Below are 14,661 nucleotides of genomic sequence, written 5' to 3' on the forward strand. Positions count from 1 at the left end.
GTGGTCAGGATAGTCAGGTCGTATCAATATCATATGTCATGCCACGGTCACTTCCACCGTCTTTCTTGCCAATGAATGAATTCCCCTGAGACGTCGTTTATGCGAGGATTGCTGTCATGTTCGTGGCCATTTCTCCGAGCTTGTGCACGAGCATCATACAAATGTATCGTACAATTGATGCGCTGCCTCTAATGTAGTACAAGAAACGTCCATCCGGCCAGTGGCAGAGGACCATGAGTGGTGATTATATACAATGTACAGCATGCCCGCTTTTTGCCTGTCTCCCATTCCTGTTTCAGCAGCGCAGGCTCTACACGCCTTCGAATACCATGCTATCCGTACATCCTTTTCGTGTGTTCTAATGTATGCATCCATCCTTTCCTTTGAACTTTCCTCATGTGGACTCGCTTTAGGCCCTCTGCTGTCTCCTCTTCGGATTCGCCGTCTTCTTCTTCGGCGACTGCTTGGCGCTTTCGCCATTGATGTACTTCAACAACTCGTCCACGTTTCTCTGATCAATGCCCCCTGCCCCAGGCGTACTCGTCGCAGGCTGTGTGACCTCAGTAGCAGACTGGCCAACTGGTGGCTGCGGCCTCGTGCCCAACGTGACGCGCGAAGGGTTGCGACCCTTAGTGAGCAACGTCTTGCGGTTCTGCAGCATGGCATGGGCGTTCGCTTGCTTGGCCTGGTTGACGGCCGAGTGGGTGAAACGCTCGAGCCATAATTCGGCTTCCTTGGTGTTTTGATCGTCCGGTCCGAGCTCTGACTTGAATATGTTGTAGCTTTCGCGCATCTTCACGACGGCGGCTTTGCTGTCTTGGTCGAGAGCCAGAGCCTGAGCGAGCTGAAAGAGGAGCGTGGCGGTGTTGATCGACGACTTGCCGGATACCTCTTCGCAGATCTCGAGGGAGGCTTCGAACCAGATGCGAGATTCGCGGAACTGCTTGAGCGTTTGCAACATCACTGCGGCATTGTTGATGGTCGTGATGGAATCCGGGTGGCGAATGCCGTAGACGACCTTCCACAGGTTCAAGGCGTGGCGGACATAGGCCAGAGCCTGGCGAGTATTGCCAACGGCGTGCTCGAACAAGCTCAGATTGAGGTATGCGAGGACAGTCTCGGCATCATCAATACCCAGAGTCCGCTCCGACACGATAACAGCCTTCTTTGCGAGCTCGACTGCAGCCGACTTCTCGTCAAGGCCATAGTACAAAGTCGACAAAGCGTAATATACACGAGCGACCTCGGGATGCAAGATACCGTAGATCTGCTCGTGAAGGCTTAAGCTCTCGAGAAGCAGTTCCTGGCCGAGCTCCTTCTGGTCTTGTTGAATGCTCATGCGGCCGGCATCCAATGCTTCCTCCGCAAGCACGCTGCGTGGCGATGCCTCTTTGACGATCGGCACAATGTTGAGAATGTTCTCAGGGTGGAAGGTTGCAACTATTGGCGCAGGAGAGTTTGCAACACTGCGGTTAGAAGGACTATCGCCCTTCTTACCCTTCTTTCCCTTCTTGCTGCCTTCGTTTCCATTTGTAACAACCAGTGAGTCTGAAGATTTCTTCTCCTGGAGAGCGGGCTCGGAGGACAAAGCATCCTTGGTGTATTGATACTCCGTGGCCTCGAGTTGGAAACCCATCTTCTTAGCGACCTCGCGGAGCAACTGTGGTTGCTTGTTGTCCTGCACGATGTCGCCTTGAATCTCGTATCGGAAACGCAGTGCGACCTGGCGTCTGATTTCCTTGTCGAGTCCTGCTGGGTTGACCTTTTCGAAGTCGAAGTCGGCCTCTGGGTAGAAAGACTTCAGCTCGGCCTCGACTTCGGCCTTTGGCGAGGCATTCAGCCCTGTGCCCAACAAGCAATTGAGCATGTGCGCGACACAGCTCTGCGCAAAGCATGGCGGCAAGCTTCGCAATCGCTTGTTGCAGACATGCTTGAATGCACGGCTGACCATCTCCTGCTGGCAGAGCTGCTTCAATGCATGCAGTCTGTTGTTGTCACCCTTCTCTGCGCACTGGCGCGCGATCTCTCCCAAGTAACGGACATTGACGCCTCGTCTGTGCATCTCACGGACCATGCTCTGCCCATCCATAGGGAATCCAACATCGCCCTCTTGCAGATCACGAACCAGTCGTGGTATGACCTCTGTGGTCAGATACGCGCAAACCTCGCGGACTCGGGCTTCATCTTCTGCCCACTCCTGCTTCTCCTCCTCCGTCTGCGGCTGCTGCCCACTGAACACGTCTGGATTCAGCGAGAAGGAGAAGCCAGACAAGTCGACAGACTCCTGCGGCTTCTGCTCTGTTGCGTCCGTTTTGTTCTCGGACTCTTCATTCGTCTCAGCATCGGTCTTTTCCTCGCCATTGGTCACAGCTTTTGTCTTGGATTCGGCCTCCCTTTCGATCCTCTTCTTTTCAAGATCCTGTGTGATGTAATCCCGCAGTTTCGATACTCGGTACAACTCCACAAGCTCCGGCCGAATGACAGTCATGCGATGCGGGTAACGGTTCTCGTCGGTCTGGTCGTCGCCTCGGTGATTCTCCAGCCAGGCGATATCCAACGGAGTGACTCGGTACAAGTCTAAAATGTACTTTCGCCCATCGGTTCCCAGGAGTCCCTTGGTCTCAACACTGGCCTCGAGATCATGCTTCTTAGACTCTTTGTCCCACACAGCATGTCGCTTGACCCGCATGGCCTTGCTGAGCTCGTTGAAGGGCTGGACGAACGCATCATGTGTTGCAATCACATCCTTGCCCTCGACACCACCGTAGTCGATTTGGTGCTCGCCAGGCTCTCGTTGTTTGAAGATACCCGGAACGATACTCTGACCTACAACACGCTTTCCCAGATAATCGACGACAACGGTGCCAGGTGTGAAGAGATCCTTGATGTCCAGCTGATTCACAGCTCTCACGCCTTTGACATCCTTTCCAGTCGCCACTCTTGCTGCTTCGTCACCGCCGTCGCTCGCAAAAGTACCAACACCGTCCGCTCCGAACGAGTAGAAAACGTTGTTGTAGACAAAGATTTGGGCGTCCCTTCCCTCGGTGGGATTCAAGGGCTGGATCTCGCCTCGCGCGACAAGACACGCACCACGCACAGCAGCTTCGTTGTACTCTGCGAAGAGCTTGCTTGTAAGTCGCTCACGGAAAACACGATCTTGGACAGTCTCCTTTGCCAGCTCTCGGGTCGATTGAAATTCCTCGTTCCAGTCTCGAAGAGTCTCGGCATTGTCCGCACCGCCAAGAAGGTATGTCTCCTGAGTGCGGGTGATGTCAGCCTGGTGCTGCTGGACAGAGGAAGCAGAGACCATCCATGGTGCCGCCGGAATGCTGTTAGACAACTGATAAGACGCCAAAGGATCCCTCTGTCCGTTGTACTCCTGCAGACGCTGGAAAGAAGACTCGAATGATGGTGAGATTTGGCCGAGCAGGTTCACGAGAGAGTGTGCCTTGACGGCTCTGGGCGATGTTCGAGGTGCTGGATCGAATTTGTGGCTGGATGATTTGTTGACGTAAAAGCCAGAAACGTGAGATGTGATGTGGAATTGTTCGCCCTCGCTTGTCGTTACCAGAAGGTAGAGGAGGTGTCCTCGTGATCGCAGGTGGTACGGTGGTGAATTCCATGGCGAGAGCGAAATGTTCTTGATGGTCTTCGGTGCGGGTTCGCGGGATTGTGGTAGGAGCGTTGAGACAGAGCCTGCTGCATTAAGGTTGTAGCCAGCTACAGGGTTGGCCTCCTCCTTGTCCGACTTGCTGCCCTGCAACTCCACAGAATCACACAAGCTTGCGCCAGCGTCGATACCCGTCACCAAGTCCGTACGATCGCCCGCAGCACCGATCAACTCTCGAACGCGCACAACGTGCATCCGCGCCTGTGCCTCAGTGTATGGATCCTCCACAAGTTGGCATACTGGATCCGAGACGATGCCTGGAACCTCGGACAACTCGACAAAGTCATTGATCCGCTTGCCTTGGTGCTCGAGATGGAAGCACGAATATTGGAACGTGTGCGGTGTATCTACTATCGATTGCCTGATGTCCTGGACTTGCTCTTGACTCGAGACCATGATCTGTGTTTGTCCCGGTGTATGCGGCAACTTGATTGTGAGCTGGAACACCTGATCTGGCGGCTGCACCACCTCTGTGTTCTCTCCATCCTCTTTGACTGTATCTTCGGCAGCGCCATTGGTAGCTGAATCGTTTTCTTCGTTGGTCGCGTGCTCGGTGCTGCCGTTCTCAATGGGTTTGGTGGAGGACTGCGAGAATTCTGGATGAAACCAAGTCAGCGAACTGGTGCTCAGATATGCAGAGCGCCATTGATTGTGATTGAGGAATCCCTCCAAATAAATGATCCTGAAATCGACATACTCTCCGATGCGGCCTCGGTGGTAGCTGCCATGATTCAGTCCACGGGCATGCGGTCGAGTCCAATACAAGCAATTGGAGGGTAGAGACTGAATCCGAAGCAGGTTAGATGAGCGAAGCTGATCCGCGTGCGCCGATGGATTAGAGCACTGTACAGTAGCAAAGATCACAAGCAAGAGGAACAAAGTTGAAGCTCAATGCATGAGGAAGTCGCTTTTTTTCGGCGAAATCCCGGATCCTTCGATCTTGGACGTCACCTATTCTCACTCTGTAAAGGGTCGGGATTGCCAAGGCTCCACAAGCCCTAATTCTACCTACCTCTAAGAGATTACCCTACACAGCTTCTTAACAACTACATTACTAATACATGTTTATTTATTATCGGTAGTACCTTATTCGAAAGCCCTTATCGCACCGAATTACCTAAACTAGAAATTATCGAGATCCGCTAACGCGTTCCGCCGCTATCGACCTTACTACCTCCTTAGATAACTTAGCTAAGTAGGTAAGATAAGAGCTTTATTAAGTATTACCTTATATACGGCTAGACTATATAGGATACCGTCGACCTCCTTCTAAACGATAGTAGGGGCTCTCGCACCGCTATATATGTCCGGATTAAGCGATTTAGAGACACTAGAACCGTCTTCCCTTATAAAGAAGGTAGGCTATAGTTAATTTAGCCTTACTATCGAGACTTCCTTCTAGATATCCTTACTTAATGTAAGGACACCCTTACGATAACGCCTCCTACCTGTCCTAACCTAGACTATCCTAGTACTATAGATTACCGGTGCTATCTTATCTAGCCTAGACTAGGATATCCTATAGAGGGACGAACCTTACGGGCGTACAACGGCCCCCGAGCGGACGTCGGACTGCGACCGGTACCTAGTCTAGGCGGAGGGACGCATTTAGTAATACAAAGGGCGGGTATATAGCCTTAGGGACGCTCTCGTCTATTCCCTTCCTTATCGAATCGACTTGTTACATTCTATAACTATTTGTTTTCGGTACAAGCCTACATTCCCTCTTAAGGTGCTTCTAATATTCGATTCGATTAAAAACAACTATATAACTATACTAAAAACTACTAACATAGCTCTAAAGGTTACCTGTTGTTAGGACGATTCCCTTCCTAACACCTTCGCCTAATAGTAGGCAAGCGCTTCCTCTACGGAGCTATTAGCTACGCCCGCTAGTTAGCTATAGGACGTTAACCTTCTTAACTAGCCTAGCTTAGGAGAGACCTCGGAAGAAAAGGCTACCTAGGAGTACGATAACGAAGTTGCCCGCGCTACCTTTAAGTTCTTAACCCTTTAGCAGAAGATTAAGGAACTCCGTACTAAACTAGACTATCCTACGCTAGAAGGGAACCTAAGGATAGCTACCCTCCGCTATCTTTTCTCCGAACCTAACTAGTATACTAAGACAAGGGACAACCTTCCTAAGTTAAAAGAGCTATTAGTCTTCGAGGGCAAGTCGCGTACGAGCTACGACGACTAGGTCCGAGCCCTCGAAAGAGCCTTTAGACAATACGAAGGATTCGCTAAACGCGAAGACCGCAAGGTTAACTTTACTACCGACTATATAGGAAAGCTCTAGTAAGACTACTAGGAACGCTACGTCGACAGCCTTAACGACTATTCTAAGCTAACCTAGTCTATAATAAAGGAGGTTATACTTAACTTAATAGGCATAGAGACTAAATAGCGCGAGAAGGCCTACAAGAAGCTAAAAAAGATTACCCTAGGTAACCGTATACTAGAAGAACTCCTCGAGGAGCTAAAGACACTCTAGAAGGAGCTTAATAAAAGGGACGATAGTAAGAAGATCCTTAGGTTCTATAGCGCCCTTCTATAGACCCTTCGCAACCGCCTCTCGAACTACCCTACTACCCTACTAAACCTAGTAGACGCCGAGGAGAGGGCTAAAAAGGCCTACCGTACTAACGAGGGCTCTAAATAAGAGGCTCGTAAGAGGTAGGCTACTAAAAGGGTCGCTAAGTAGGCGAAGAAGCGCCCTAGCGACGGCTCTACTACTCCGGACGGTAAGAAGGTAAAGATTAGTAATAGCGAACAGAACCCGAAGGCCCCTTCTAAGGCTACGTACTACGGATACTAATAGGTCAGGCATATCCGCCGCGACTATACTAACTAGCACCTATAGAAGGATTCGGGGAAAGAGACGCCCCCTAAGTAGACGCTATTACTTAGGTAGGCTAAGTCCTCTATAATAAGGATTAGCGGCGCTTAGCTAAGCTAGGAAAGCGCTACGCCTAGTAAGGGCGCCTAATTAGCGTCGAGTTAACGCTAAACGGCCTAGGGGAGTCTAGAAAGGTCCGGGGCCTAATTAATAGCAGCGCCTAGGACAACTTCTACGATTCTATACTAGCAAAGGAAATAGGGTAGACGGTTTTCGAGCTATCTACCTAGACAAAGTACCTAACTCTAAATAGCTAGAGCCTATAGGTCTTTAGAGAAACGAGAAACTCCTATAAGGCTATAGACACCTCTAGTAAGGCGCAGGGGTACGTAGATACGTTTAAGATAGGACGCATCTATAGTTTCGAAGTCGTACTCGGCATGCTATAGCTCGAGAAGTACAACCCGGATATTAACTTCGCTCTAAAGAAGGTCTTCTAGAGGTAGAAACCTCGAAAGTAGCGAGCGATAGTAGTAGTATCCCCGGATAGGTTCTACCGGGAGTATCTCGGTAAAGTCGAGGCAGCTCTTTACGTTATATTAATCTAAGAGGTCGAGGATAGACTCGAACTAGACTAGAATAGTGTCCTAATAGCGTACTCTAATTTCTCCGACGTCTTTTCGGAGGAGTTAGCTAGCAAGTTAGTACTGCATAGACTGTACGATCTTAGGATCGACCTAGTTAAGGGAGCAAAGGTCCTATTTAGCCCTATATATACTCTGTCGGAGGCAGAGATAGATACGATGCGTAAGCAGCTCCCTAAATATCTAAAGAGTAGCTTTATTCGCTGCTCGACCTCCTCGGCAGGCGCGCTAATCCTCTTCGCGAGGAAAAAGGATAATATACTGCGCCTCTATATTAACTACCGCGGCCTAAATGCAGTTACAGTAAAGAACAGGGGGGGTCTTCCCCTAATTTCCGAGTTAATAGACTAGCTAGCCGGCGCTAGGTACTTTACGAAGATAGACCTCTACTACGCGTACTACCGTATCCGTATCCGGGAAGGCGACGAGTAGAAGACAGCCTTCCGGACTAGATACGGCTATTTCGAATACACTATAATGCCCTTCGGGCTCTATAATACCCCCGCGGTGTTCTAAAACTTTATTAATAGCGTATTAGTAGGGCTAATCGACGTGTTCTACGTCGTTTACCTCGACGACATCCTTATATACTCTAAAACGGTAGAGGAGCACGAGGGCTACGTCCGGAAGGTGCTAAAGCGCCTCCGGAAATATAAGTTATACGCTAACTTATCTAAGTGCGATTTCTATAAGGACCGTATTAACTACCTTAGGTACGTTATTATACGTAATAGGCTAGAGATCGACCTAGAACAGGTTAAATCGGTCTAGGAGTAGCTACTTCCCTAGTTAATATATAATATTAGGGTCTTTATCGGCTTCGCGAACTACTATAGGCGCTTTATTAAGGGTTTCTTACGCCTCGCTACAGCACTTAACCGCTATACGGAGGGGAAAAAGGTAGTAAACTAACATAAGAAGGAACGAGCATACTTAGAGCTCGACAAGCAAGCTATACTTTCCTTTAACAAATTACGGAAAACGTTCTCGGAAGCTCCTATCCTACGCTATTTTAACCTAGAACTGCCCTATAGGGTAGAAACCGACGCCTTAGGCGAGGTAATCTCGGGCATCCTAAGCTAACTATACGAAGACTATAGCAAAACGTAGTAGTTCCCTATATTATACTTCTTACGAAAGATAATCGTAGTAGAACGGAACTACGTTACGGAAGACGCTAAGCTGTTAGCAGTTATAGACTCCTTTAAGTACTTTAGATAATACCTAGAGGGGGCTCGATACTAGGTCGAACTACTAACGGATTATGCAAACCTACAAACTCTTATAACGACTAAGACCTTATCTAGGCAGTAGGTTAGATAAGCCGAGTAGTTGTCGCAAATCGACTTTAGGACTATTTATAGACCCGGCAAGGCTAATAAGGCGGCGGATGTACTAAGTAGAAGGCCTAACCTAACGGACAAGGACTACTCTAGACGGTAGGCTATAGACGAAGAGTCGTCTATAAGCTTGCGGCTCTTCTAGACGGCATTCTAACCGCATCTAGACTATAATAGACTAGTAAGGTACGTAGGGGTAGTAAAGGACGCCCTAGACCTAAAAACGCGTCTAAAACGCGCCCTCTTAAAAGATCCGACCTTTAATAGGATTAATAAGGAGAAGGACTAAGCGGAACCTACCTTCTAGGCAGATCGATAGACTAACGAGGATAGAGTCGCGTATATAAACGGTAATACCTATATACCTAAAGGAAGTATAAGACTCTAACTACTTTAGGAATACTACGACGACCCTATAGTAGGGCACTTCGGCTTCTCTCGAACGCTCGAACTTCTATAAAGGAGCTTCTACTAGCCTAAAATAAGGAAATACGTTAAGGACTATATACGAACGTATTAAGCGTATAGTAGGTTAAAGCTATAGCGGCATAAACCTTACGGATTGCTATACGTAGAGCTACTATCGCTTATACTATAGGAGGATGTAACGCTAGACTTTATAACGGACCTGCTACCTAGTATGCTTCTAGGCTAGGCTTACGACTTAATCCTAGTAATCGTAGACAGATGCACTAAAATAGTCTATTATGCGCTATATAAGAAGACGATTACCGTAGCAGAGCTCGCAGAGGTATTTATAAGGGAAGTCGTACGACTCTATAGCGTACTAGCTACGATTACGTCGGATCGAGGGCCTATCCTAACCTTAAAATTCTAGAGCACGTTCTGTTTCTGCCTTAGCATACGCCGAAAACTAAGCATAGCGTTCTACCCTTAAATAGACGGGCAAACAGAGCGCTAAAACTAGACGCTAAAGTAGTATCTTCGTATATACTGCAACTATAAACAGGACAACTAGGCCTCCCTACTCTCTACTACGGAATTCTCGTATAATAATAGCGTATACTCCGCAACAGGGGTTACGCTATTCTAGGCGTATACTATACGGGACCCTCGGCGGTGCTACTAGCCTAGACTACGCTAGAATAGACGAGAAGCCCTGTTCGCCGTACAACTTACGGACTGCGTTATCTCTAACTAGAAGAAACTGCGGGTTAGACTAGCTAAAACAAAGAAGCAAATAGCTAAGTAGGCGAACGAGCATAGGAAGGACATCTCCTTTAACGTCGGAGACGAAGTCTACCTTAATATACGCAACATTAGGTTATTAAGACCTTCGGCGAAGCTCGATTACAAATACATTAGACCTTATAAGGTAAAAGCGGTTATTAACCGCATCGCATATACGCTCGATCTACTAGACTTACTAAAGATCTACCTAACCTTCTATATTTCTCTACTAGAACTATCTATCCCGGACTAATTTAGTCGCAAATAGGACAGGATAATGCAATACGACGTAGGAGAGGATAACGAATACAAAGTCGAGGCTATTCTAGCCGAACGTATAGACGAACTAAATAATCGGGAGTACCTTATTAAGTAGAAAGATTACGACTAGTCCGAGAACTCCTAGGAAGCAGCAGTTAATATTAGCCCGGTAGCAATACGGGCCTACTAGCGCAGAATAGGCTAGAAAGGACTAACTGCGCGCGGTAAATTCTAGAAAAAACGCTAACCCCCTTAGTTAATTTTTTAATCCTTTTTCCTTTATAATATTAGACTTTAACATTTTTAATAATTCTAGGGATTTTATTTAGGCGTTAAGGCTTTCTATTCTAGACTATTCTAGCCTACGTTAAGCTATTCTGCGCTATTATAACTTAAAAGGGCCCTATTACTCTGCGTAATAGCGTTATCTATTATACCCTATATACTACTAGAGCTAACTAGACTAAACCGGCTTAATTATCGCTATCCTTGTCCGAAGCGTCCTCTCTACGCTCCTAAGCGGCCGTAGTGCGCACTAAAGCCTTTAACGCCTCCCTATTAGTCTTTCCTGTACCCCTAGCGTACGTATTAAACCTCTCTAGGGCCTTACTATTGCGATATAAGGCAGTCTTGTACTTGTTAAGCTTGTCTATTAACGACTAGACCGTAATAGCGCCCTTTAGATTAATTAGGCGGCTTCTCTTAGACCTCGGGGTCCTAGTAGCAGCCTGCTCCTACATCCTAGCGTTAGCATAGTCTAAAATGCGCTAGAACGGTATACTTACGGCCTTCTCTATATAAGCAGCGGCTAACCTGTCCCGCTTCTTAACCTTTTAACCCGTCGTGTCCTACTCGCGGGTACCCTAGTATAAAGTAAGACCCTCCGGGCCGCGAACGCTGTTTCTAAGCTCCCTAAGGCGCTAACTATTAGCATACTAGTCTAAAATAAGCTAGAACGGCATATATAACTTAATCGAACTAGCAAATAGGAGCACCTTGCTCCTTAACTTCTTCCTATTGTCCGCGTTCGCTACCGGATTAGCGTACTCTACTTAAATCTGGGCATTAATAGTATCCTACTCGTCCTTACGGGCCGGAGGGAGCTATTTAGGGTTAGCCTAGATCTAAAAGACTCTAGAATAGTCTAGAAATATCCTACCTAGAAGTAATCGGCGTTTCTGTTGTCTAGACAGCCGGCGCATTTAGTAGTAATGCCCTTAATAGGCTTCTCTAACGCTAACTAGTATAGTTTAGTTAAGTCTTTGTTCTGCTTAATATCTTTAATGCAATTAAAGCACGGATTGTAGTTAAAAGTCCCGTTGCGGACCTTTCTAGCGTAATCGTTGCGTACGAGGGCCGCGGCGGCGGAAGATATAGTATGTCTGCGCTAATGTTAGCCTTGCTAGACCTAAACTAGACTATACTAGCACTACCCTAGATTACTTACTTTAGGTAGTTAGTAAAGAAGAGAGAAAGTTTAGAAGAAGAATTAAATTAATATAGCGACGCTATAGACCCGCAAATCCTTCCAGATTAGGACATCTAGCAGCTAATAGCTTACGAATTTTCTACCGCAACTAAGGTTAGTTATAGAGAGGGGAGGGGGGCAATGTAAGGACACCCTTACAATAACGCCTCCTACCTATCCTAATCTAGACTATCCTAGCACTACAGATTACCGGTACTATCTTATCTAGCCTAGACTAGGACATCCTGTAGAGGGACGAACCTTACGGGCGTACGACGGCCCCTAAGCGGACGTCGGACTGCGACCGGTGCCTAGTCTAGGCGGAGGGACGCATTTAGCAACACGAAGGGCGGGTATATAGCCTCGGGGACGCTCTCGTCTATTCCCTTCCTTATCGAATCGACTCGTTACATTCTACAACTATTTGTTTTCGGTACAAGCCTACATTCCCTCTTAAGGTGCTTCTAACACTTAACGCTCTACCTACTAGTATAAGGAGTTATAAGAGCTACTACTAGAGCGTTTCTTAATAGCCGTCTATATAAATACGATTAACGTATACCTATATAGTAAGGACTTTACTAATAAGCTAGTCGTAAGGACTACTACTTAACAAGACAACGTCGTAAGGGCTCTCTTTAAGGCGCTAGTATAAGAGCTAAGGGCTAATTAGCTAGTATATATTAATAAGACATATGCGAGTAATAAACTAGCATTAAGAAGAAGAGGTTAGTCGCTAAAGGGGTTTCTAGTAAGAGATAAATAATACCTCTACTACGTATAGAGATATAGCATTCTTCTAGCCTATACTATTAATAGATATCTACCTAGCGTACTTATTAAGGAGGGTAGTATTAAGAGCGAGGATTTTATCTTATAGATATAAGTAGAAGTGTTGCCTTATTATATACCGTTTCTAGGGCCTCGTTTAGGAATTATTATAGATAACTACTTAATATACGATCGTCTAATTATTAAGTAGCTCTATAATAAATAAGGCGTAAGGCTTATATTCCTTCTACCCTATTTACCGGACTATAACCCTATTAAGAAGACCTTCTACCTTCTTAAGTACTAGATTCGTAGGTACTAGTATATAATACCTAAATATAGGCTCGGTAAGAACTAGTAGTTAGAGTTTAAGGAGTTTATAAGGCTAGTATATAAGTAGTAGAGCGTTAAAATCGACTATATAAAGCTCTTTAAAGCTTACTATATTCTTAAGTAGCTATATAAGGCTACAACTTTTTAACCTACCGACCGATTTCTATTATCGTAGGCTTATTCGAAAGCCTATATCTCCCTCTCGGAGCCCTATATACTTACCTATTTTTTATATATCTTAGTTATTGCGATATCGTTAGTTAAAGTAATAGTAGTAATTTCGAGAATTTACGAATCGTTATAAACTTAAGGCTAAAGCCCTAGAATCTTATCCCCGCGGAGAAATTTACTAGCGCCGGATATACCCGATTACCTCTTTATATACGATTCGCGTACTAAAGCATACGTTTATTAATAGTATTAAATAGCGCGTCTATTAGAACGGTCGATAAGCTATTATTTAAAAAAATAATTACTCTATTTAACCGCGTAGTCGTTATATAACAATTAAGCGCGTAATTCTTATATAGATTTTTAAAGCTACTAAAAGTTTAAGGATCCTCGAATTCTTAGAACTCTAGCGTCGTCGCTTCGTAGAAAACTTCTATAATTGTTACTCGATAGCTACTACCTATACGATACTCGTTCTTTTTTTATATAAGAGCTCGCGCGCCGAATTAAGCGTAAAACCTAAATTCGTAGAAATCGATAGTATATTCGTCGCGGTATCGTCCGTAAAACATTTCTAAATAACGCCGAGATAGAGAGGTAGGGATTATACGCTAGCGTCGGATTTAACTCCGACTAGTAGCGGTAGTATTTTTAGATGTTTACGTCTATACCGCGTATTAACAACGATACCGGACTATTAAAACGCCTATATAGACGTATATAATATAGTCTATAGTTTAATATAAAAAAATAACTAGCTCGCGGCAATACGTAGTCGTCGAGAAACGAGGTACGGCGTAGAATTTAGAATCTATAAGGGGGACTTCTTATTATACCGGCTAGATTCTAAAACCTTAGAACGACTATAACTCCTTTATACGATAATAATACGATAACTAGGTAGTATATTAATACTATTTCTTTACGAGGCGCGAGAGACATTATTAAGGAAAGACCCTTTTTAATACTAATAAAATCGACCGGCTAGATATTAAGATCTAGCCTTAGAGGGTTGTACTAAAGCAACGATCTATCTATATCTATTCCGTACGCTCGAACACTCGAATTCCTTAGTAATAATACCGCCGTCGGCGAGCTCTAGCTTACTTACTATTATTACTACTATCGTCTATGCTCCTTAGGAAGGCCTTAATGTTCTTCTTCGACTATAGGGTACGACAGACGCTAGTCTAAGGTACATACTTAGCTAGCTCGGCGTCTAGCTTACGCTTTACTATAGCTATATTCTAGAAGTTGCTAGTAAGTACGATTACGGCGTTAGTTAACGCTACCGCTATAACCTCGTACTTACGTATAAGCTATTTATAGTACGTAGCTACTATATACGTCTCTTCTATAGCCGTAGAATAGCGGGTAGGTAGAGGACTACTCTATAGTACGGTATCGATTAGTAGCGTTAGTAGAGCCGGTAGTTAATACTATAGCGGATACTATATTAGTATTAGTATTACTAGAGCCGTCGCTAGAGCTAGTATTACCGCCGACTCTATAACCGGACGCTTCTTACTACGGTAGGTATCCTTATCTATCTTAATAACCTTCTTAATAATGTCGTCCGGTATAGACTAAACGATAGTAGTACTAGAAAGTACTATAGCCTTCTACTCGTTAATATATGCTCTAAGGACGCTATAGTACTTACTATAGCTATTAATATAATATCCTATTATAAGCTTACTCTTACTATTACTATACTACTTGTCCTTATACTTAATAGACTCTAGGTACTTCCTAAACGTTATAATAGTCGTCTTAAATATATCTATAGTCTTATCGTTAGCTAACTTCCTTCCCTTACGCTATTATAAGGAAGGGGCTTACTCTTAGTTAGATTCGAGGGCTATTAAACCGTTAGACGACTCTATAATAACCGGCTTACTACTACGTTTATTACTCTACACCTCCGCGATAGTAATAATTATCTCGTAGCCCTTAAAGTGCTTAATTAGCGG

At 45.4% G+C, this 14,661-nt stretch overlaps 1 protein-coding gene across 1 annotated transcript; it reads right to left on the reverse strand.

The window, feature by feature from the left end:
* Nucleotides 1-409: 409 nt before the first annotated feature.
* Nucleotides 410-4,398, reverse strand: MYCGRDRAFT_107205 (uncharacterized protein; the record flags this gene model as incomplete). The annotated part of the gene is made up of 2 exons (XM_003857330.1): nt 410-4,266; nt 4,368-4,398. The coding sequence occupies 2 exons, from the start codon at nt 4,396-4,398 to the stop codon at nt 410-412; spliced, it is 3,888 nt and encodes a 1,295-aa protein (XP_003857378.1).
* Nucleotides 4,399-14,661: the final 10,263 nt, after the last annotated feature.

Source organism: Zymoseptoria tritici, chromosome 1, assembly GCF_000219625.1.
Source record: "Zymoseptoria tritici IPO323 chromosome 1, whole genome shotgun sequence".
Taxonomy (NCBI): Eukaryota; Fungi; Ascomycota; class Dothideomycetes; order Mycosphaerellales; family Mycosphaerellaceae; genus Zymoseptoria; species Zymoseptoria tritici.